The sequence below is a fragment of the Macaca mulatta genome, chromosome 15 (genome assembly GCF_049350105.2).
Source record: "Macaca mulatta isolate MMU2019108-1 chromosome 15, T2T-MMU8v2.0, whole genome shotgun sequence".
NCBI classification, from domain to species: Eukaryota; Metazoa; Chordata; class Mammalia; order Primates; family Cercopithecidae; genus Macaca; species Macaca mulatta.
Genome location: NC_133420.1, coordinates 4,828,226 through 4,848,105, shown reverse-complemented (window position 1 = coordinate 4,848,105; position 19,880 = coordinate 4,828,226). Strand labels below are relative to the sequence as shown.

At 57.5% G+C, this 19,880-nt stretch overlaps 2 protein-coding genes and 1 pseudogene across 36 annotated transcripts in view; 2 read left to right on the top strand and 1 right to left on the bottom strand.

Annotated features, from left to right (window-relative positions):
* The first annotated feature begins 453 nt into the window (after positions 1–453).
* Positions 454–9,941, top strand: ARRDC1 (arrestin domain containing 1). 10 transcript variants are annotated; one of them, XM_015116224.3, is made up of 8 exons: positions 454–603; positions 7,491–7,601; positions 8,051–8,101; positions 8,205–8,359; positions 8,622–8,804; positions 8,889–9,065; positions 9,149–9,584; positions 9,658–9,941. In XM_015116224.3, the coding sequence occupies exons 1-8, from the start codon at positions 486–488 to the stop codon at positions 9,720–9,722; spliced, it is 1,296 nt and encodes a 431-aa protein (XP_014971710.1). In that variant the 5' UTR covers positions 454–485; the 3' UTR covers positions 9,723–9,941. The 10 variants fall into 10 exon arrangements, with proteins under 10 accessions (XP_014971710.1, XP_077823032.1, XP_028690347.1 ...); XM_077966906.1 differs by having other exon boundaries at positions 8,571–8,804; XM_028834514.2 differs by having other exon boundaries at positions 8,000–8,101.
* Positions 9,942–10,087: 146 nt separating this feature from the next.
* LOC106993555 (uncharacterized protein ARRDC1-AS1-like) lies at positions 10,088–10,868 on the bottom strand (annotated as a pseudogene).
* Positions 10,869–13,481: 2,613 nt separating this feature from the next.
* The window catches only part of EHMT1 (euchromatic histone lysine methyltransferase 1), a 229,481-nt gene continuing 223,082 nt past the window's right edge, over positions 13,482–19,880 (top strand). For all 26 annotated transcript variants that reach the window (XM_077966801.1, XM_077966790.1, XM_077966781.1 and 23 more), the window contains exon 1: positions 13,482–13,526. Coding sequence is in view for 12 of the 26 variants with exons in the window: in XM_077966802.1 (XP_077822928.1) it covers positions 13,506–13,526 (21 nt within the window). In the remaining 14 variants the exon portion in view is untranslated. The remainder of the gene's footprint in view (positions 13,527–19,880) is intronic.

Below are 19,880 nucleotides of genomic sequence, written 5' to 3'. Positions count from 1 at the left end.
GGGACTCTTTCGCCTCAAGTCCCTTAAGCGGCGCCCGACGCAGCGCAGCACCTACCCAGCGGGGCGGGGGCCGGGGCCGGGGATGGATGAGCGGGGCCGGGGGGCGGGGTAGGGGTGGGGCGGCCGAGGCAGGGGCGGAGCTGGGAAGGCGAGGCAGGGGCGAAGGGCGGGGGCGGGGCGAGGAGCTGTCAGAGGGGCGGGGCATAATCAGGGCGGGGCCACGCGGACGGATGGGGCGGGGAATAGGGGTGGGGAATAGGGGCGGGGCCGGGCCTCCGAGCGGCAGCCCGCGGGCGATGGGGCTGCCAGGGGTCTGGGCGGGGCCGTGGGGCGGGGCAGGGCCTGGGAAGGGCCGGACGGGGGCGTGGCCTGGATTGGGACGGATGGGGGCGGGGCATAGGAGGGGGCGGGGCCGGACCTCGGAGCCGGGGCTCGCGGGCGGCCGGCGGGGGCGTCACTGTGCGGCGGGCCGGTGAGGCCGCGGCATGGGGCGAGTGCAGCTCTTCGAGATCAGCCTGAGCCACGGCCGCGTTGTCTACAGCCCCGGGGAGCCGCTGGCTGGGACCGTGCGCGTGCGCCTGGGGGCGCCGCTGCCGTTCCGAGGTGGGCGCGGGTCCTCGGGGAGGGCCATTGGCCGCACCTGCGCGGGGCCAGGGTTCCCGGAAGCGGCTGCCGTCGCCGGGCCCCGGGTTGGGCCCGCGAAGTCGCTGTCGTAGCCGCCCGGGACTGCTGGGGCGCGGGCTCGGCGGCGCCGGGGAGGTCCGGGCGGCGCCGCCCTTCCGCGTCTGCCCTTCCTGCCCTCTCGCCGAGGGTCGGCGTGGTCCCGGCGGGGCCTCAAGCCGGGGCCTGAAGCGGGTCCACGGTGGAGGACGCCCTGAGTGCGGGCACACGCAGGCCTGCGACCCTCCCTGTCCGCGCTCGCACCTGCTGGGCTCCTTCCCGCACCCGGGCTCCCGGCGCAGGCGCTCCCTCTGCAGAGCCGCTCCTGGCCCGGGCGTGCGGTCCCGGCGGGGTGCAGGCACCTGCTGCGGCTCCCCGCGCCCCCTGCCCCGCGCCAGCAGGCCTCGCCCGCCCCCCGCCGAGGCGGACGCCTGGGCCTCGGGGACTGGGGATCGGGTTGCTGCAGTGGCCGCTGGCAGGGCGCCCTGGAGGTGAGGGCAGGCCAGCGAGGTGAGGCTGCCTCCCGAGGATGGGGGCCTCCGCACAGGCCTCTGCCCGGCCCCTGGTTGTGAGTGCCGCGTCCCTGCCGCGGGCTTCTCTACCTTGGCCTCCTGTGGGAACCACCTGGGCTGCTTGGCCACAGCCCGTGGGCTTCCCACTGGACCTTGACCGCTGGGCCTGCGCGTGGGTGACAGCACCGCTTTTGTGCCTGCTGAGAACCCACAGCCTCTGTTCTGTCCTCTCAGCCGCCTGGGACAGGTGATGGTGCTGTGGCCCTGACCCTGCACCGCCTGGGGCTGTGGGACCTCGAAGAAGCCTGGTGGTAGGTGCTTCTGTCAGGCTCCTGGCCCCATTGGGCCTCCTGGGATGACCCCACAGGCTCCCTTCCTCTGTCCCCAGCTTGAGTTTGGGGTCTGGGTGGGGGCAGGTGTGGCTGTGGCAGGGCAGAGATAGCACATGCATCCCTTGAATACAGGTGAGGTGTGGGGTGAGGCGGGCCGAGGGGAGTGCAGGGCCCTGTCGTCCCTCCCCTGGCGCGGCCTGGGGCGAGCAGGCCATTGCTGACCACAGGGAAGGGATGGCCTCGCGGTGCGTGACTGGCCTGGGTGAGCAGGCTCCCCGGCCTCCGGGTGGACGTGGTGGGTGGGTGAACGCTCACGCCTGTAATCCCAGCACTTTGGGCAGCTGGCCCAAGAGCTGAGGTAGCACTGGCTCACAGAGGCTGGTCCGAGTGAGGGAGAAAAAGGAGGGTCATGAACTAGGGAGTAGGAGATGGGCCCTGATGGGCCAGAGAGCACATATTTCAGGCTGCTGCAAGTGAGGTGGGAGGGTTGTACAGGGGTTCCCGGGGGTTTCCCCCAGCCCTGCCTGGGATGGGAACGGAATGTCATCGTTTCCTCATTCAAAGGATGCTTGTCAATCCTGCTAGGAGCCAGTAGGGAGGCCCTCAGCCCGCAGGAGGACAGCAGCCCTGCCTGGGCCCCTGGGCTTGCTCACTTACTCTGCCGATGAGTGTCGGTGACGGTCAGCACCCAGCCGTGAGGACACCTGCTGTCTCGAGGGCTGACACAGAGGGAGGCCTGGGAAGGAGCAGTTTTCTGGAGCCCAGGCTGGCCCAATCCAGGGCTGGGGGTCAGGCAGGACCACCTCGTGTTCTGTTACTGGGATGGGCGACCAGGATCGACAGTGGTTCTCGGAGCACTCATGGTAGGCCTGATGCAAATTCTCTCCACATCCCATGGGCCAGCCTCAGTAACGCTCAGCACCCTGTGGCGTGGTTGTTACTCTCATGATACAGATTTGGAAACAGGACTGGGGGAGTGGCTTACAGGTTACAGCTTCTGTGGCAGGCATGAGTCCTTTGGGATGAGGATGAGGAGTTGGTGGGTCTTCTTGGTCCAAGTGTAGGTGGTGCAAAGGAGGGGCTCCTGAACTCGAGAAGAAAGTTCCAGTGGTCCCTCGAGAACACGGCCCAATCATGAGCTTCCTGAGTCAGAGCAGCCTCCAACAGCTGGTCCTTGGTTGTGCATCTGAACACACTTAGGAAACATTTTTTATTTTTATTTTATTTTATTTATTTATTTTTCTGAGATGGAGTCTCGCTCTGTCGCCCAGGCTGGAGTGCGGTGGCGCGACCTCGGCTCACTGCAAGCTCCGCCTCCCGGGTTCACGCTGTTCTCCTGCCTCAGCCTCCAGAGTGGCTGGGACTACAGGCGCTCGCCACCACACCTGGCTAATTTTTTTGTGTTTTTAGTAGAGATGGGGTTTCACCGTGTTAGCCAGGATAGTCTCGATCTCCTGACCTTGTGATCTGCCCACCTTGGCCTCCCAAAGTGCTAGGATTACAGGTGTAAGCCACCATGCCCGGCCTAGGAAACATTTTTAAACCTGCATGGGGGAAGAGGGACGGGGCTTGCAGGGCCCCTGCAAAGAGGTGCAACATTCAAGTCCAGAAGGCGGAAGAAGTCACACTCTGACTAGGCAACTGCCACTGAGCCACTCAGTCCTGCAGCCAAGCCCTGCCTGGCGGCTTTCCTGTTGCAAAAGGCTTGGTTCCCTTCAGCCTGTTCTGCCATTACAAGCAGTCTGCAAGCTGGAAAGAAGAGGGAGTGGGGTCATATGCCTCTCTCCGGCAGCAAGGAGACCCCTCACAATGGACCCCACGCACGGCTCTGGCTTCTGTGGGCAGAACTGCATCCTGTGGTCCTGCCTGATTCGATGGTTTGAAAAGGCAGAAACATGGCCGCTGCCATTGGCCTGGCCAGTGAAAACGGGCTCCCTGGGGAATTCAGCCAGCCTGGCCTGAAGCAGTTGCTGAGAGGTGGAGGAGCAGCTCCAGGTGTTTTGGAAAGGAAGCAGCTTTCCAGCTGGAAAGGAACCAGCTGTGCGGGAGCCCCGTGCCTCCCGTGTTCTTACTGAGGACAGTGTGGGCAGCTCAGGACAGATTTCACTTTGGACAGTGGTTGGAGGCTGCTCACGCTGGCAGAGTCATCTGCAAGAGCCTTGGTGTATGTGCAGAACAGGGCCGTCTGCATGGGCGTTGGGAAGATCACAGAGCCTGGGCCCTTAGGATGACCCAAGGGTCAGTTGGATACTGTTTGTTTTTGTGGAGTCAGGTGTCCCATGACGGTTTTAGCGATGCTTTGCTAGTATGAGCAGTGGTGTGTGAGGCTCCTAGTTAAATACCATGAGATTCTGAGCGGAATTCTGGGTTTCCTGGTATGCACAGGTAAATTTACAGTAGACCTGTCCCACTCTTTGCCAGTACCTCATACCTGTCTGCAATTTGACTGGTGTAAGGGGTGTTTGTTTTCCACCTCCCTCCAACGTGTGGTGGGACATACATTTATTTATTCATGTACGTTGCTCTTATTGCCCAGGCTGGAGTACAATGGCGCAATCTCAGCTGCTCACCACAACCTCCGCCTCCCTGGTTCAAGCGATTCTTCTGCCTCAGACTCGCGAGTAGCTGGGACTACTGGCATGTGGCACCACCATGCCCGGCTAATTTTGTATTTTTAGTAGAGACGGGGTTTCTCCATGTTGGTCAGGTGGGTCTCGAACTCCCAACCTCAAGTGATCCGCCCGCCTCAGCCTCCTAAAGTGCTGGGATTACAGGCGTGAGCCACCACACCCGGCCTAGAGACATTCATTTTATTTGAGATGAGGTCTCACTCTGTCACCCAGACTGGGATGCGGTGGTGCGATCTTGGCTCACTGCAACTTCTGCCTCCAGGGCTCAAGCGATGAGTCCTCCCACTACAGCCTCCTGAGTGACTGGCACCAGGGGCACACGCCACCACACCCAGCTAATCTTTTGTAGTTTTGGTAGAGACGGGGTTTCACCGTGTTACCTAGGCTGCTGTCACACTCCTGGCCTCAGGCAATCTGCTCGCCTTGGCCCCCCAAAGTGTTGGGGTTACAGGTGTGAGCCACTGCGCCCAGCTGTGTTGAGACATTTAATATTTGTCAATCTGATGGATTGAAATGGTAGATAATTTGGGTTTTCCCTAATTTCTTTCTTTTTTTTTTTTGAGACTTAGTCTAGCTCTGTTGCACAGGCTGGAGTGCAGTGGCGTGATCTCGGCTCACTGCAAGCTCTGCCTCCCGGGTTCATGCCATTCTCCTGCCTCAGCTTCCCGAGTAGCTGGGACTACAGGCGCCGCCACCGCGCCTGGCTAATTTTTTGTATTTTTAGTACAGACCGGGTTTCACCGTGTTAGCCAGGATGGTCTCGATGTCCTGACCTCGTGATCCGCCGGTCTCGGCCTCCCAAAGTGCTGGGATTATAGGCAAGAGCCCAGACCTAGCCGTTTTTTGTTTTTGTTTTTTAGACCGAGTCTCGCTCTGCCGCCCAGGCTGGGGTGCAGTGGCACGATCTTGGCTCACTGCAAGCTCCGCCTCCTGGGTTCATGCCATTCTCCTGCCTCAGTCTCCCGAGTAGCTGGGACTACTACATAAAAGTAGCTGTCACCTCAAGTCACACACCATTCCTAAACAGTTAACACAACGATTTTATTATATCTCTCAGTGTTGTGGGTTAGGAATATGGATAGTGGGGGCAGGGTGAATATTCAGTTCTGTGCCACCAGCCAGGATCACTTGAGGGTGCTTGGCTGGCATACCAGTTAGCCTGGGGACCACTGCTCCCTTTACAGCATCCTCTGTGGGTTCCAGCGTTTTTTGTTTTTGAGATGAAGTCTTGCTCTGTCACGCAGGCTAAAGTGCATTTGTATGATCTCCGCTCACTGGAGCCTCCACCTCCCGGGTTCAAGTGATTCTCCTGCCTCAGCCTCCTGAGTAGCTGGGATTACAGGCGCCTGCCACCACGCCCGGCTAATTTTTGTGTTTTTAGTAGAGATAGGGTTTCACCATGTCGGCTAGGCTGGTCTTGAACTCCTGACCTCAAGTGATCCATCCGCCTCAGCCTCCCAAAGTGCTGGGATTACAGGTGTGAGCCACCGTACCCAGCTGGGTCCCAGCATTTGTGGGATTCAAGGTGGGGATGTGCAGTCTGTCAGGAGTGTTAAAGGCATTGCAGCATTTCCAGTCCCCAGGCCTACTCTCCTTGCTTCAGCCACGCCTGCCTCCTCTGTGCCTGCTGATGCCTGCGTGCTCCTCTTGGGCTGTCTGCTGGCTCACAGGAGAATCACCAGTATTCCAGATGTTCAGCCTGGAAACAGTAAGGGTCTGGCCCTAGGAGGGCCTGGCTAACACACCATGGATTCAAAATCAGGGCAGAGCTGGGTATGGTGGCTCATGCCTGTAATCCCAGTACTTTGGGAGTTTGAGGCAGGTGGATTGCTTGAGCTCAGGAGTTTGAGACCAGCCTGGACAGCATGGTGAAACCCTATTAAAAAAAAAAAAGCCAGGTGTGGTGGCATGTGCCTGTAGTCCCAGCTACTCGAGGGGGCTGAGATGGGTGGATCGCTTAGCACAGGAGGTTGAGGCTGCAGTGAGCTGAGATTGTGCCATTGCACATTATCCTGGGCGGCGGGAGTGAGACCGTGTCTCAAAAAAAAAAAAAAAAAAAAAAACGAAAACAAAAAATGGACCGAGGTTGGGGTGGCAAGGCTGGGCTGGAATGGAGGCTGAGGCCAGGCCATGGCAGTGCCCAGGGGCTAGAGGACGTGTAGCAGGAAGCAAGGGCCTCCCTCAGGGATGGGGGACTGGGTCTGGCAGCTGCTGAGGGGAAGGGCAGGATGTGTATGGAGAGCCACGTGGGGCTGCGGTTGGGCCAAGGATTTTGAGAAGAACCCTGCTGCTCTTGGTGGCCGGCAGAAGGCCTGGGCCACAGGTGGGGCCTGCTGGGGAGACCATAGGGGAGGCAGGTATGGCTGGCCCTGGGCGCACCGGACACCGATACTCTTCCTCCCTGGCTGCTCCCTCAGCAGGTCTGAGAGTCTGAGTCACCTTCCCCTCACGTGACCCCCACCAGGACGAGGCAGGGAAGTGGCCATCTTTGGCCCTGACTCAGCCTTGCAGGGAGAAGAGGGGCTGGAGCTGCGGGTGGCCTGCTGATGGCTCCCCCAACCCCTGCCCACCTGGGTCTGGTGCTGTGTGTGCTTTTGCTGCGTCTGTCCTCCCTTGTGACCAGTTTCTGCTGGACCTGGTTGTCCAGCCATGATCTGACCATCGTGGTTTCTGGACACACATCTGTTGGACTGAGGAATTTGTGTTCCTGGCCACAGAACAGTGGCAACCCCTGCCTCAAGCAGTTCCTGGTCTGGCACTCCCCCGGGGAGGCCAGAGAGAACCAAGCCGTCTCCTGATGCAGAAAGTCAGCCCCGCTGGGCAATGCTGGCCCAGAAAGTAGGGCCCTACCCAGCGGTGTGCCGACTGTGGAACACTGTCTGCCCAGGCGGGTCTGGCCACATTCCTGCAGCATGATGGTTGCCAGTTAGCTTTAGCTTCCTGGAGCGTGGAGGGGTCCTTCCCTGCCTAACTGACTTGTCTACAGGGCAGCAAGAAGACGCGTCCGTCCCTTGGAGTGTCCCAGGTGCCCCCCACCAGGATCCCCGCAAGCAGCTGGGCTTTCACAGCCAGGTTACCAGTCTGGGGGACGACCCAGCCGCCATCTGGATGAGCGCTGGGGCCTTTCTGCTCTGGGCTGCAGGGCAGACATTGTTTTGTGCTGGTCAGGCCCCTCGCCAGCCCGGCTCCCTTGGAGCCCCCCAAGACAGGAGACGGGCAGGAGGTGTCCCCTGAAGTGGCAGGGGCTGCTTGCTCACTGGCCTTCCCAGGACCCTGCCCAGGCGGGGCTGTTGGGCCCCAGGTCGAATTCCTGGGCCGTCGGCTGGGTGGGGCTCATGCAGCTTTCCCCTTGGCAGCCATCCGGGTGACCTGCACGGGTTCCTGCGGGGTCTCCAACAAGGCTAACGACGCAGCGTGGGTAGCGGAGGAGGACTACTTCAACAGTTCCCTGTCGCTGGCGGACAAGGGTAAGTCTGGGAGCCAGTTCCTGACCTGGTCCCAAGTGGTGACCCCTGGGGGCACCCCTTGGAGTGGGGCCTGCCTGTCCTCCCCCTTTCCTAGATCTGCCTCTTGGATCCTGCACTGGCCCATCTTCTCCCAGGGTTGTGGGCCCTGATGGGTTTCTCACAGGGGCTGGGTGGCTGAAGGGGCCACCTTCCACTTGTGCTGGATGTGGGTGGGCTCTGACTCCTGGCACAGCTGTTTCACCCTTGCCCCATTCCCAAACCACTCTCCTATTCCAGCCCTTACCCTCAGTCCTTCACCCAGGCCACAGCCCTGTGCTGCTGGTGACTGAGACAGGGAGACCCCGTGTGAGCTGGTCAGCTGCAGTCCCACTCTTATCTTGGCCCTGTGGCCCCCTCAGGCCTCCGGAGGCCTGTCCCCACCGCCCCCCACCTCCCTCCTGTCTCTGCAGGGAGTCTGCCCGCTGGTGAGCACAGCTTCCCCTTCCAGTTCCTGCTTCCTGGTAAGAGCCCAGCCTGGACAGGCCTGGTGATGACCAACTGGTCCTGGGAGGTGGGCTCTGCAGGGTGAAGGCAGCCAGGTGCCAGTGCCTGTTCTCTCCCCAGCCACAGCACCCACGTCCTTTGAGGGTCCTTTTGGGAAGATCGTGCACCAGGTGAGGGCCGCCATCCACACGCCACGGTTTTCCAAGGATCACAAGTGCAGCCTCGTGTTCTATATCTTGAGCCCCCTGAATCTGAACAGCATCCCAGACATTGAGGTGAGGATGGCACAGTGACCTCCTTGGTGGGTCCCCACCCTCGTGGGGGCTGGGGAAGAGCCGGGCAGGCACTGCTTCATCCCGGTGTCCTGTCCCCAGCTGAGGTGAGGGGGGCCAGGGTCTGGAGGCAGTGGCCTCTTTGCCCTGAGCTGACTGCTGGTCTCCAGGGGCAGGGCATGGCAGGGCTGAGGGGCTTGTCCTGATGCCACAGGGATCCAGCCTGCCCACACCTGCTAAGCCTCTCCCTGGCCCTCCCCCAAAGCAACCCAATGTGGCCTCTGCCACCAAGAAGTTCTCCTACAAGCTGGTGAAGACGGGCAGCGTGGTCCTCACAGCCAGCACTGATCTCCGCGGCTATGTGGTGGGGCAGGCACTGCAGCTGCATGCCGACATTGAGAACCAGTCAGGCAAGGACACCAGCCCTGTGGTGGCCAGTCTGCTGCAGGTCAGAGCCCCCAGCAGTTGCCCGGACTGGCCTCCTGGGGTGGGCTGGCAGCCTGCGCAGGCTCACAGGCTGGTCCTTCCCCAGAAAGTGTCCTATAAGGCCAAGCGCTGGATCCACGACGTACGGACCATTGCGGAGGTGGAGGGTGCGGGCGTCAAGGCCTGGCGGCGGGCACAGTGGCATGAGCAGATCCTGGTGCCTGCTTTGCCCCAGTCGGCCCTGCCAGGCTGCAGCCTCATCCACATCGACTACTACTTACAGGTTTGGTGCTGGTGGGGGCTGGGTGGCCTGAGGCCTAGTGGCCTTGGCCCTGGCCCCTCATGCCCCACCTCAATCCTGTCCAGGTCTCTCTGAAGGCACCGGAAGCTACTGTGACCCTCCCGGTCTTCATTGGCAATATTGCTGTGAACCATGCCCCACTGAGCCCCCGGCCAGGTCCAGGGCTGCCTCCCTGGGCCCCACCCCTGGTGGTGCCTTCTGCACCACCCCAGGAGGAGGCCGAGGCTGCGGCTGGCGGCCCCCACTTCTTGGACCCGGTCTCCCTCTCCACCAAGAGCCATTCGCAGCAGCAGCCCCTGCTGGCCACCTTGGGTTCTGTGCCTGGTGCCCCCGAGCCCTGTCCTCAGGATGGCAGCCCTGCCTCATACCCGCTTCGGCCTCCCTTGTGCATTTCAACAGGTGCCACTGTCCCCTACTTTGCAGAGGGCTCTGGGGGGCCAGTGCCTACCACCAGCACCTTGATTCTTCCTCCAGAGTACAGCTCTTGGGGCTACCCCTATGGTGAGTCAAGGGCCAGGGCTTGGCAGGGAGGGGACGCCAGGAGCCCCATGCAGACCCTGCTTTCTCCCTGCAGAGGCCCCACCGTCCTATGAGCAGAGCTGCGGCGGCGTGGACCCCAGCCTGACCCCTGAGAGCTGACCCCGTGCTGCCTTCTCCAGGCAGGCCTGGCCTCTGCCCTGGGACTGGGGCGCCCAGGGCCTCGTGCCTTCTCTCTCGGCCTGGCCTGACCCACTCAGGACCTGCCCAGCCTCTGCCAGCTCCTCTGGCGTCCACCCTCTTCTCCCTGGGGCTGGGGTGGGGGTGGCAGGGAGCTGGGACCTGGAGAGACTCCTGTAAATAAAACGCTGTATTTGTAGAGCTGGGCCTCACCGGCCTCGCCTTGGGCGCCCTCCAGCCTCCAGCAGGGCCTGACCCTGACCCCATCCTGGGCTCTGCTCCTGCCAGGGCATAGCCCGCTCCTCGGGTACCCCTGCTACCCTGGGGTTGCGCTCAGGCTGGTTCCCTTTAACATAGGACGGGGGCTGGCGCTGGGCCTTCCAGAGCCACCTAAGGAAACGTCCTTGGAGCCTGGCTCACGAACTGGGGCTCACGCAACCTTGGCATCTGGTTAAATTTGTGCCTCGGCTCCTGCTGTGTTTAGGCACCCAGGTTCCCAGGTGGCGTGGTGTGGACTTCCCCTGCTGAGAAACCTGCGGGCATGTGGAGGGCTTGCCTCGGCCCCTACTGGCATCATTGCCAGGCCTGGCTCTGAGGGACGCAGCTTCTCTCCTGCCCACATCTCCAAGACCTGAGAGGCAGGGTTCTGTGGAGCAGCGTTCCCAAAGGGGCCCCCAGGGAGGCCCTGTAATGCTGGCCAGCCTGCCTGGAGCGCGCTTCCAGAAATAATGGAGGTGGTAGTGAAGGACGACTCTGGGTTCAAATTCCAGTTCTATAGGATGAAGAGGTGGCTGTGGCTAGGTTTGTCAGTTGCCTTATCTATAAAATGCACAGGACCAGGCCGGCACGGTGGCTCCCGCCTGTAATCCCAGTACTTTGGGAGGCTAAGGCAGGCAGATTGCTTGAGGTCAGGAGTTTCAAATCAGCCTGGGCAACATAATGAAACTCTGTCTGTACAAAACAAAACAAAACAAAACAAAAGCTGGGCATCGTGGCACATGCCTGCAATCCCAGCTACTCGGGAGGCTGAGGCAGGAGAACCGCTTGAACCCGGGAGGCAGAGGTTACAGTGATCTGAGATTGCGCCACTGCACTCCAGCCTGGGGGACAGAGCGAGACTCTGTCTCAAAAAATAACCCCACAAAAAACTCCTGGGACTGTAGGGGACAGACAGCCCCCCACCCTCATAGCATGACAGTTTATTTCTCGAACAGTCCACAGGGGCAGATCCTGGCCTCATGGCAGAGCTGTCATTCCTACGTAGTGGCTCCCATCCCTGGCTCCCAGATGGCTGTTAACAGCTTTCACCACTGCCCGGCCTAATGGTGGGACTTTTGAGGGACAGACTGGGAAGTAGATTGTCACTTTTTGTCTCTGACCTGTCCCCTTCCCATTGGAAATGTGGTCTTTAGCCACGCAGTCCTGTACTTGGCTAAAATTTTACTAATTGTGGGACGGTCAGCATGAATATTGGAGAACAGCAGAAAGTACCACAGGTGGTACCTGCTGGAAGCAGTCTGTGGTTGAAAGGAAGGCCTCCTGGGCTTGAATCCCATCACTGCCTCTCACCACTCCCTTGCTTCAGTTCAGTCACTTATAAAATGTGGGTAAGAGCAGTGCCTGCCTCTCAGGACCAACTTGAAGTTTGCAGGGTTAGCATGTCATGTGCTGAGAGCAGCACCTTGACAAGTGCTGAGGGGCACACAAGGGGAGCAGCTGATTGCAAAATGGAGTGAAAAAGCTGCCTGAAGCTGCTTCCCACACCTTCACTTAGGGTGGATGTTTGCTTGGTAAAGGATTTTTCTTCACATTTTAACTCCCTTTATTCAGTCAATAATTTTTTTTTTTTTTTTTAAGATATCAGAGTATCGCTCTGTGGCCCAGGCTGGAGTGCAGTGGCGCAATCTCAGCTCACTGCAAGCTCCGCCTCCCGGGTTCACGCCATTCTCCTGCCTCAGCTTTGTGAGTAGCTGGGACTACAGGCGCCCGCCACCATGTCCGGCTAATTTTTTGTATTTTTAGTAGAGATGGGGTTTCATCGTGTTAGCCAGGACGGTCTCGATCTCCTGACCTCGTGATCCGCCCGCCTCGGCCTCCCAAAGTGCTGGGATTACAGGCATGAGCCACGGCGCCCAGCCCAGTCAACAAAATACTTTTATCTCCTGCACACCAGGAATTGTTCTAGGCACCATGGACTTACATTCTAGGGGGAGACAATATTCCAAATCAGGATGTGGAGAGTCAGATGTCACACACTGTGATGGAGCAAAGTGAGGCGAGGAAGACCGGCATGGGCGGCAGTCTCACTTCAGCTAGGGAGGAGAGGGAAGGCTTCCCTGCAGAGCTGATAGTTAAACTCCAGGATGGTAAAGAAGCAAGCCACAAAGACACTTGAAATAAAGGTTTCAGGGAAGGGACAGACAGCAGCAGGGGCAGCAGAGAGGTGAGTGTGGGGCAGGGCGGGGCAGGAGGGTGCTAGTGTCTCCTGCGAGGGCTCAGGGTGCTCGGCCTGTCATGAATGGACTTAAGCTTTGACAGAGCAGTTGAGCTGTCCTAAAGAAACCTGGGAAGGTTCTCTTGGCACTTGGGATTGTCCGTTTCCTTTTCTGTCTCTGAGTGCACTGTCTATCCTGGACTTGGGATAATTCTCCGGGGTCCGACTCACCAGGAGACTCGGGTGTCACCCAGATTGACCTTCAAGACTCAGTTCTTGTCAGTACAGTACCCGTCCCCTCGGTTCACGCGACCATCCAGAAACCTCAAATTCAGTCCATGCTGCTTGTTTTGGGTCTGGGGACTGGGATAAGGCGGGCTGACCACAGCGGGGCATATAGCCTAAGATAGTTTCTGTGGTGCTGGGGGCGCTGTCCAGGGAAGGCTACTTGGTCTGCAGAAAAAGCCTTGGCTTGTGCATACCTGGGCAGCAGGTATATGGGTGGCAGGGAGAGCGGGGTAACCAGAGGGCACACACCCCCAACCGGAGCACCCCCCAAGTTGGCATCTCCACAACTGCGGAACCTCCCCCATCAGGGCAACCCTCCCGGTTGGGACACCGCCCCCAGCCAGACACATCCTCCTAGCACAGCACCCATGCTTAGCCGGAGCCGCTCCCCCGCCAGGCACCTCCCCACCGGGCATCCCTCCCCAGTGGAACACCCCCCGCCAGTCCAGGCATCCCCGCCGTTCGGGACACCCCCTCCAGCCGGAGCACCCCTCGGCAGGAGCATTCCTCCCAACCGGGGAACCCCCGCCGCCACGGGAACCTGCCTGAACCAGAGCACCCTCCCGCGCCGGGGACACCCCACAGGCGGCTCCCCCGCCAGGCCGCGGCCCAGGGAGTCAGCCTTCCGCGCAAGCCGGCGAAATCAAAGTGCGTCCGGGGTTAGAGGTCAGAGGTCGGAGCCGCAGGTCTTTCTCCTCCTTCGGCCAGCCCACCAGAACGTCAATTTAGAATGAGATATGTGTTGAAAATGGGAAGGCTACTCCCCATCCACTACCACGACTCTGGCGGGCGGGTTCTCCGGCTCTAGGTCTCCTATCCCGCGGGCGCGCGTTCCGCTTCCGGCCGCCGCAGGCCCGGCGCCTGGGGCGCCGCACGCCTGGTCCCAGTGCGCAGGCGCCGCACCGGTCGGGCTCCAACGCGCAGGCGCGGGCGCAGGCGCAGGCGCAGACGTAGGCGATCGGCCCCGCCCCGACTCTGGGCCGCGAGGCGCGGGCGGGGCGATGGCGCGCGGGAGGGGCGGGGCCACGCTGCGGGCCCGGGCCATGGCCGCCGCCGATGCCGAGGTGAGCAGCAGGGCCGGCGGGGGGCGGCGCGGGGGCGGCGGGCAGCGGCGGAGGCGGCGCGGGGGCGAAGAACCGGGCCCGGCGGCGGCAGGCGGCCGGCGGGCGGGCGGGGCCCTGCGCCCCCCCGCCGCTGCCGCCTGCCGCCGCCGCCTCAGGCCGAGGCCGGGCCGAGGCCGCCGGGCGTCCGGCCCGCGCTCCCGCCGGACGCGCTTTGTGCGCGGCGCGGGCCGGGCGGCGGCTGGTGGTGCGGGCGGGGGCGCAGGTGAGGGAGGCGGCCGCGTACCTGCGCCCGCGCCCCCCGCGGACCCCGTGCCGCCGCCGCCGCCCGCGAGCCGGATCTGCGGGGAGGGCCTCGGCCAGGGTGCCGGGGAGGTGCGGAGGACAAAAGGAAAAGTAGCGGGGCCGGCCAACTTTGGAGCGCCGGCCGAGGCGAGGCTGTCCCTCCTCTCGGAGCTCTTCCTTCGCTCCGTTGACCTTTCACTTTGTTCTGAGTAGGATGGCACCATCTTTAACGAAAAGTTGGCCAGTCCCGGCGTGTTTCTCCCCAGACAATGCTGCTCCAGCCCTGCTGGCTGTCAGAAGCAGGAAAGCACGCTCGGTGGGAAGCTTGCGGACTCAAGTTTATTTCCAAACCAGCAGCTTTAAAGGGCTCTCTATATAAAAAGTTCACATTCTTTTGTTAATGGTCTTGGCCTTCCCCGTGCTCAATTTCAAGGATAGTTTGTTTCCTTGCTTAGGAAAGGAAGCAGCATAGAGATTAAAGTCTTGAGAGTGGTCCACTGGCGTCCCTCTGAAGGAAAAGCAAGCAGGAGGTGGTGTGTCCGTGGAGCTGCAGAAATCGTGTGTTCTTAGGGCTGAAATAAGGGACCGGTTTGGAGAAAAGTGCTAGCTTAGAAGTATTTCTTTGAAATTAACTATGTAATGACAGTTGAGACTTCTCAGGCTTAGAAAGTTAAGGTGTAGTAAGAAGCCGTACAGTATCCTGGTGTGTAGACCTAACACTGTATTTTAACTCAGGTAATGTATGGCTTTTTTGTTTATTTTTTTCCTGCATTTTTGGGGGGGTGTTGAAATAAGTAAACTGGGAAGGTGCAGGGGAATTCTTAAATTCAATGCAAGGAGTTTTTGCTGAGTACCTGCAGCATTCAAGGAATGAATATTAGTCACTGAGAACAAAAAGGGAAATTAGAAAACTTCAAGTCACTTCCAGGCTTGTAGGAGAGAAGATGTGTAGTGATGAATTATATCATTTATAAAGCACCCACTGGATCCCACACACTGTGCAAGACCTTTAGATCAGGCGCCTCACTCAGTTTTCTTCACCCTGTGCAGCAGGTGCTGTTATTTCCTTTTTTTAAAATTTATTATTATTTTTTGAGACAGGATCTCCATTTGTCGCCCAGGCTGGAATGCAGAGGCATGATCACGGCTCACTGCAGCCTGGACCACCTAGGCTCAAGGGAGTCTCCCACCTCAGCCCCGCAAGTAGTTGGGACTATCGGTGGGTGTTGCCACACCTTGCCAATTTTTTTTTGTAGACATCGGGGTTTCACCATGTTGTCCAGGCTGGTCTTGAACTTTTGGACTCAAGCGATCTGCCCGCCTCGGGCCTCCCAAAGTGCTAGGATTACAGACATGAGCCATTGTGCCCGGCCTGTTGTTTCCTGTTTAGCTGAGGAGGAAGGGTTAGATAACTTGTCCAGTCGGTTGTAGGACTAGCACTAGTACAGTGTTGGGCACGTAGTAGGTGTTTAATAAATGACTGACGAGCAAATGGCTCCAGAGGTCTCTGGTTCCATAGGCAGCCTTGAATAGAGGGCTTTACACACCTGATGATAATGACAGCTTGTGTTTACTGAACCCTGACTTGTGTCCAACCCTGCCATAGTGCCTTGCATGGATTCAATAATTTGAGCTTAGCAGCAACCTTAAGAGGAAGGTACTGTTATCTCCCCATTTATAAATGAGGAGCCAGGCACAGTGAGGCCCAAGATTGAAGAGCTCGTGGCCAAGAAGATGAAGATGCAGGTGGTTTGGCTACAGAGCTGGTGCTTGCTAAACGTGTTATATCTGTGATGGTCATTTTAGGTTAATAAAAGCTCTGTTTTTAGATTCATTATTCTGAGGGTTTATCATCAAGTTGTATGAGAAGGTGAGGGAGCCGCTGTGTGTAGCGCAGTAACGCCGGCCTTCTGGACAGTAGGTGGACATGGGATCACTATTGTCACCAAACCTGGGAAATGATCCCTGCGTCAGGGCTCATTAATTGCGAAATGATTAAGGTAATAAAGCTGACACTGGAAACTTATCTAACTTCAGTTTTGTTATTTTCCTTGATCTACAAAGATAGTCAGTACATTTTCACACCAAAAAGAACTGGCCAGGCTTGGTGGCTCATGCCTGTAATCCCAGCACTTTAGGAGGCCGAGGCGGGTGGATCACTTGAGGTCAGGAGTTCGAGACCAGCCTGGCCAACATGGTTGAAACCCTGTCTCTACTGAAAATACAAAAATTATCTGGGCCTAGTGGTACGTGCCTATAATTGCAGCCTGGGCAACAGAGCGAGAGACTGTCTCAGGATAAAAAAACAAACTACTGAGGTAGTTGAATATATTTTCCATTCCCCATTTGTGGATTAGTTAGGATGTGAGTCATGTTAGGGTTTAAATACATCCAGGGTCACTGAGGATCAGACCCCAGGGTTCCTTTGACTCAAGGCTTTTGTCTCAGCAAAACATCATCTTCCAGCAGGAAGGCTTTCTCAGGCAAGTGCTATGATTTTCCAGCAGGGTGGCTACTATGTATCTCTTCCTTATTTTTTCTTTTTAAAAATAATATAGGCACGTGCACATAATTTAAAAAATCAGTGCTAAAACACTTAAAAGAAAAGCTGCTCTCATCTCCTGTCTTTCTTTTTTTGAGACTGAGTCTTGATCTATCACTCAGGCTGGAGTGCAGTGGCGCGATCTCGGCTCACTGCAACCTGCGCCTCCTGGGGTCAAGCAGTTCTCGTGCCTCAGCCTCCCTAGTAGCTGGGATGACAGGCGCCTGCCACCACACCTGGCTAATTTTTGTATTTTTAGCAGAGACAGGGTTTCATCATGTTGGCCAGGCTTGTCTCGAACTCCTGACCTCAAGTGATCTACCTGCCTTGGCCTCCCAAAGTGCTGGCATTACAGGCGTGAGCCACCGCCCCGGCCGATCATCTTCTGTCTTTCCGGATAAGCAGCAGCCACTTGCAGCTCTTGAGCATTTACTATATGTTTGTGTTGTCATGTCTTTATTCACCAATTTTAGGGGTCGACTATGGACTTCCATTAATGGCAGATTAGTGCAAGATTTAGATTAGAGAAGACTTTTGTTCTCTTATGTTCATCCTGCCCCAATCAGAATGCATGTTCTTGGCCAGGGCCAGCAGCTCACTCCTGGGAGGCTGAGGTAGGAGGATCCCTTGAGCCCAGGAGTTTGAGACCAGCCTGGGCAACATAGTGAGACTTTGTCTCTATTAGAAGTAAAAAAGTTAGCTGGGCGTGGTAGTGGGATGTGCCTGTAGTCCCAGCTACTTGAGGGGCTGAGGTGGGAGGATCGCTTGATCCCAGGAGGCCAAGGCTGCAGTGAGCTGTGATCAGGCCACTGCTCTGCAGCCTGGGTGACGGAACAAAATCCTGTCTCAGAAAAAAAAAAAAGAATGTGGCCGGGTGCGGTGCCTCACACCTGTAATCCCAGCATTTTGGGAGGCTGAGGCAGGCAGATTGCGAGGTCAGGAGATCGAGACCATCCTGGCTAACACACGGTGAAACCCCATCTCTACTAAAAATACAAAAAAATTAGCCAGGCATGGTGGTGGCTGCCTGTAGTCCCAGCTACTCGGGAGACTGAGGCAGGAGAATGGCGTGAACTTGGGAGGCGGAGCTTGTAGTGAGCCGAGATTGTGCCATTGCGCTTCAGCCTGGGCGACAGAGTGAGACTCCGTCTCAAAAAAAAAAAAAAAATGCATGTTCTCTTGGCCTGGTATACAGCGTCATTCTGAGGAGTCTCCTCGCCTTTCCCTGCGTCTGATGTCACTCACTGTTTACTCCCTCTTGGTGATAGAATACACTCTCCGGTAGCTAGCCAGGAAGGGATGGTAAGCGGCAAACTTTTGGGATTTGCATGTCTGAAAATGTATTTACTCTTTTTGTTTTTTTTTTTTTTTTGAGATGGAGTTCCTCTCTGTCACCCAGGCTGGAGTGCAGTGGCGTGATCTCCGCACACTGCAGCCTCCGCCTCCTGGGTTCAAGTGATTCTCCTGCCTCAGCCTCCCGAGTAGCTGGAATTACAGGTGCTTGCTACCATGCCTGGCTAATTTTTGTATTTTTAGTAGAGACTGGGTTTCAACTTCTTGGCCGGGCTGGTCCCGAACTCCCAACCTCAGGTGAGGCCTCCTAAAGTGCTGGGACTACCAGAGGTCGCCCCCGTGCCCGGCCACAAATGTCTTTATTCTGCACGTGCACTTAGTAAGTTTGGCTGATAGGTTGGAAAGTCATTTTGAAGTCATAGCTCCAATATCTTTCAGTTTTCATTGTTACTCTTGAGAAGTCTGGTTTGGTCTTTTTTTGAGACAGTCTGGAGTATAGTGGTTCGATCATAGTTCTCTGCAGCCTTGACCTCCCGGGCTGAAGTAATCCTCCTACCTCAGCGCCCTGAGTAGTACCTGGTACTGCAGGCATGTGTCGTCATACCCGGTTGATTTTTCTTTCTTTTTTTGAGATGGAGTCTCACCCTGTTGCCCAGGCTGGAGTGCGGTGGCGCCATCTTGGCTCACTGCAACCTCTGCCTCCTGGGCTCGAGTGATTCTCCTGCCTCAGCCTCCCGAGTAGCTGGGATTAACAGGTGTGCGCCATCACGCCTGGATAATTTTTTTGTATTTTTAGTAGAGACGGTGTTTCACCATCTTGGCCAGGCTGGTCTTGAACTCCTGACCTTGTGATCCACCCACCTCAGCGTTTCAGAGTGCTGGGATTGCAGGCCAGGCATGAGGCACCGTGAGACATGGTTTTTTGAGACATGGTTTCACCCAGTCGCCCAGGCAGGTGTGCAGTGGTATGATCTTGGCTCACTGCAACCTCCCCGGTTCAAGCAATTCTCCTGCCTCAGCCTCCTGAGTAGCTGTGATTACAAGTAGGCACCACCACACCCAGGCTTTTTTTTTTTTTTGAGACGAGTGTCACTCTGTTGCCCAAGCTGAAATACAGTGGCACGATCTCGACTCACTGCAATCTCTGCTTCCCGAGTTCAAGCGATTCTCCTGTCTCAGCCTCCTGAGTAGCTGGGACTACAGGTGTGTATCACCACGCCTGGCTAATTTTTGTATTTTTAGTAGAGACAGGGTTTCACTATATTGGCCAGGCTGGTCCCGAACTCCTGACCTCAAGTAAGTGATCCACCCTCCTCGGCCTCCCAAAGTGCTGGGATTACAGGTTTGAGCCACCATGCCCAGCCTCCAGCTGATTTTTGTATTTTTAGTTGGGACAGGGTTTCACCATGTTGGCCAGGCTGATCTCAAACTCCTGACCTCAAATGATCCGCCCGCCTCGGCCTCCCAAAGTATTAGGGTTACAGGCGTGAGCCACTGTGCCTGGCAGTGATTTTTCTGTTTTTGTAGAGACAGGGTCTTGCCATGTTGCCAAGGCTTGTCTTGAACTCGGCCTCCTGAAGTTCTGGGATTAAAGGTGTGATCCACCGAGCCTGGCCCAGTTTCATTCTTTTTTTTTTTTGAGACGGAGTTTTGTTCTTTTCACCTAGGCTGGGAGTGCAGTGACGCAGTTTCGATTCACTGCAGCCTCCACCTCCTGGGTTCAATGAATTCTCTTGTCTTAGCCTCCCAAGTAGCTGGGATTACAGGCACCTGCCAGCACGCCCCACTAATTTTTATATTTTCAGTAGAGACGGGGTTTCGCCATATTGGCCAGGCTGGTCTAAAACTCCTGACCTCAGGTGATCCACCCGCCCCGGCCTCCCAGAGTGCTGGGATTGCAGGTGTCCGCCACTGTGCTGGTGAGGCCCAGTTTCATTCTTAACCCTTTGTAAGCGCTATTCCCCTGCCAAACCTTTAGGATCACTGCATCTGTGATTTTCCTAATCTTTACCATGCGTTTAGTGCTAGCCCTTTTCATGTTTATGCAGATGCCCAAGTAGCTGTGAAATCTGAAGATTGCTACCCTTTTATTATAGGAGGGTGTTTTTTATTTTTATTTTTATTTTTTTGGGAGAGACACGATCTCACTATGTTGGTCTCGCTGGTCTTGAACTCCTGGGCTCAAACAGTCCTCCTGCCTCGGCTCTGGAGTAGCTGGGACTACAGGCATGCGCTAC

What these genes read in the sequence shown, in the direction of transcription:
- ARRDC1 (XM_077966905.1), top strand. Translation starts at nt 486, where the DNA reads ATGGGGCGAGTGCAGCTCTTCGAGATCAGCCTGAGCCACGGCCGCGTT. An exon ending in ACAGCATCCCAGACATTGAG is followed by an intron (nt 8,360 to 8,570) that starts GTGAGGATGGCA and finishes CTGATGCCACAG; the next exon opens with GGATCCAGCCTGCCCACACC. An exon ending in CTCTTGGGGCTACCCCTATG is followed by an intron (nt 9,585 to 9,657) that starts GTGAGTCAAGGG and finishes TTCTCCCTGCAG; the next exon opens with AGGCCCCACCGTCCTATGAG.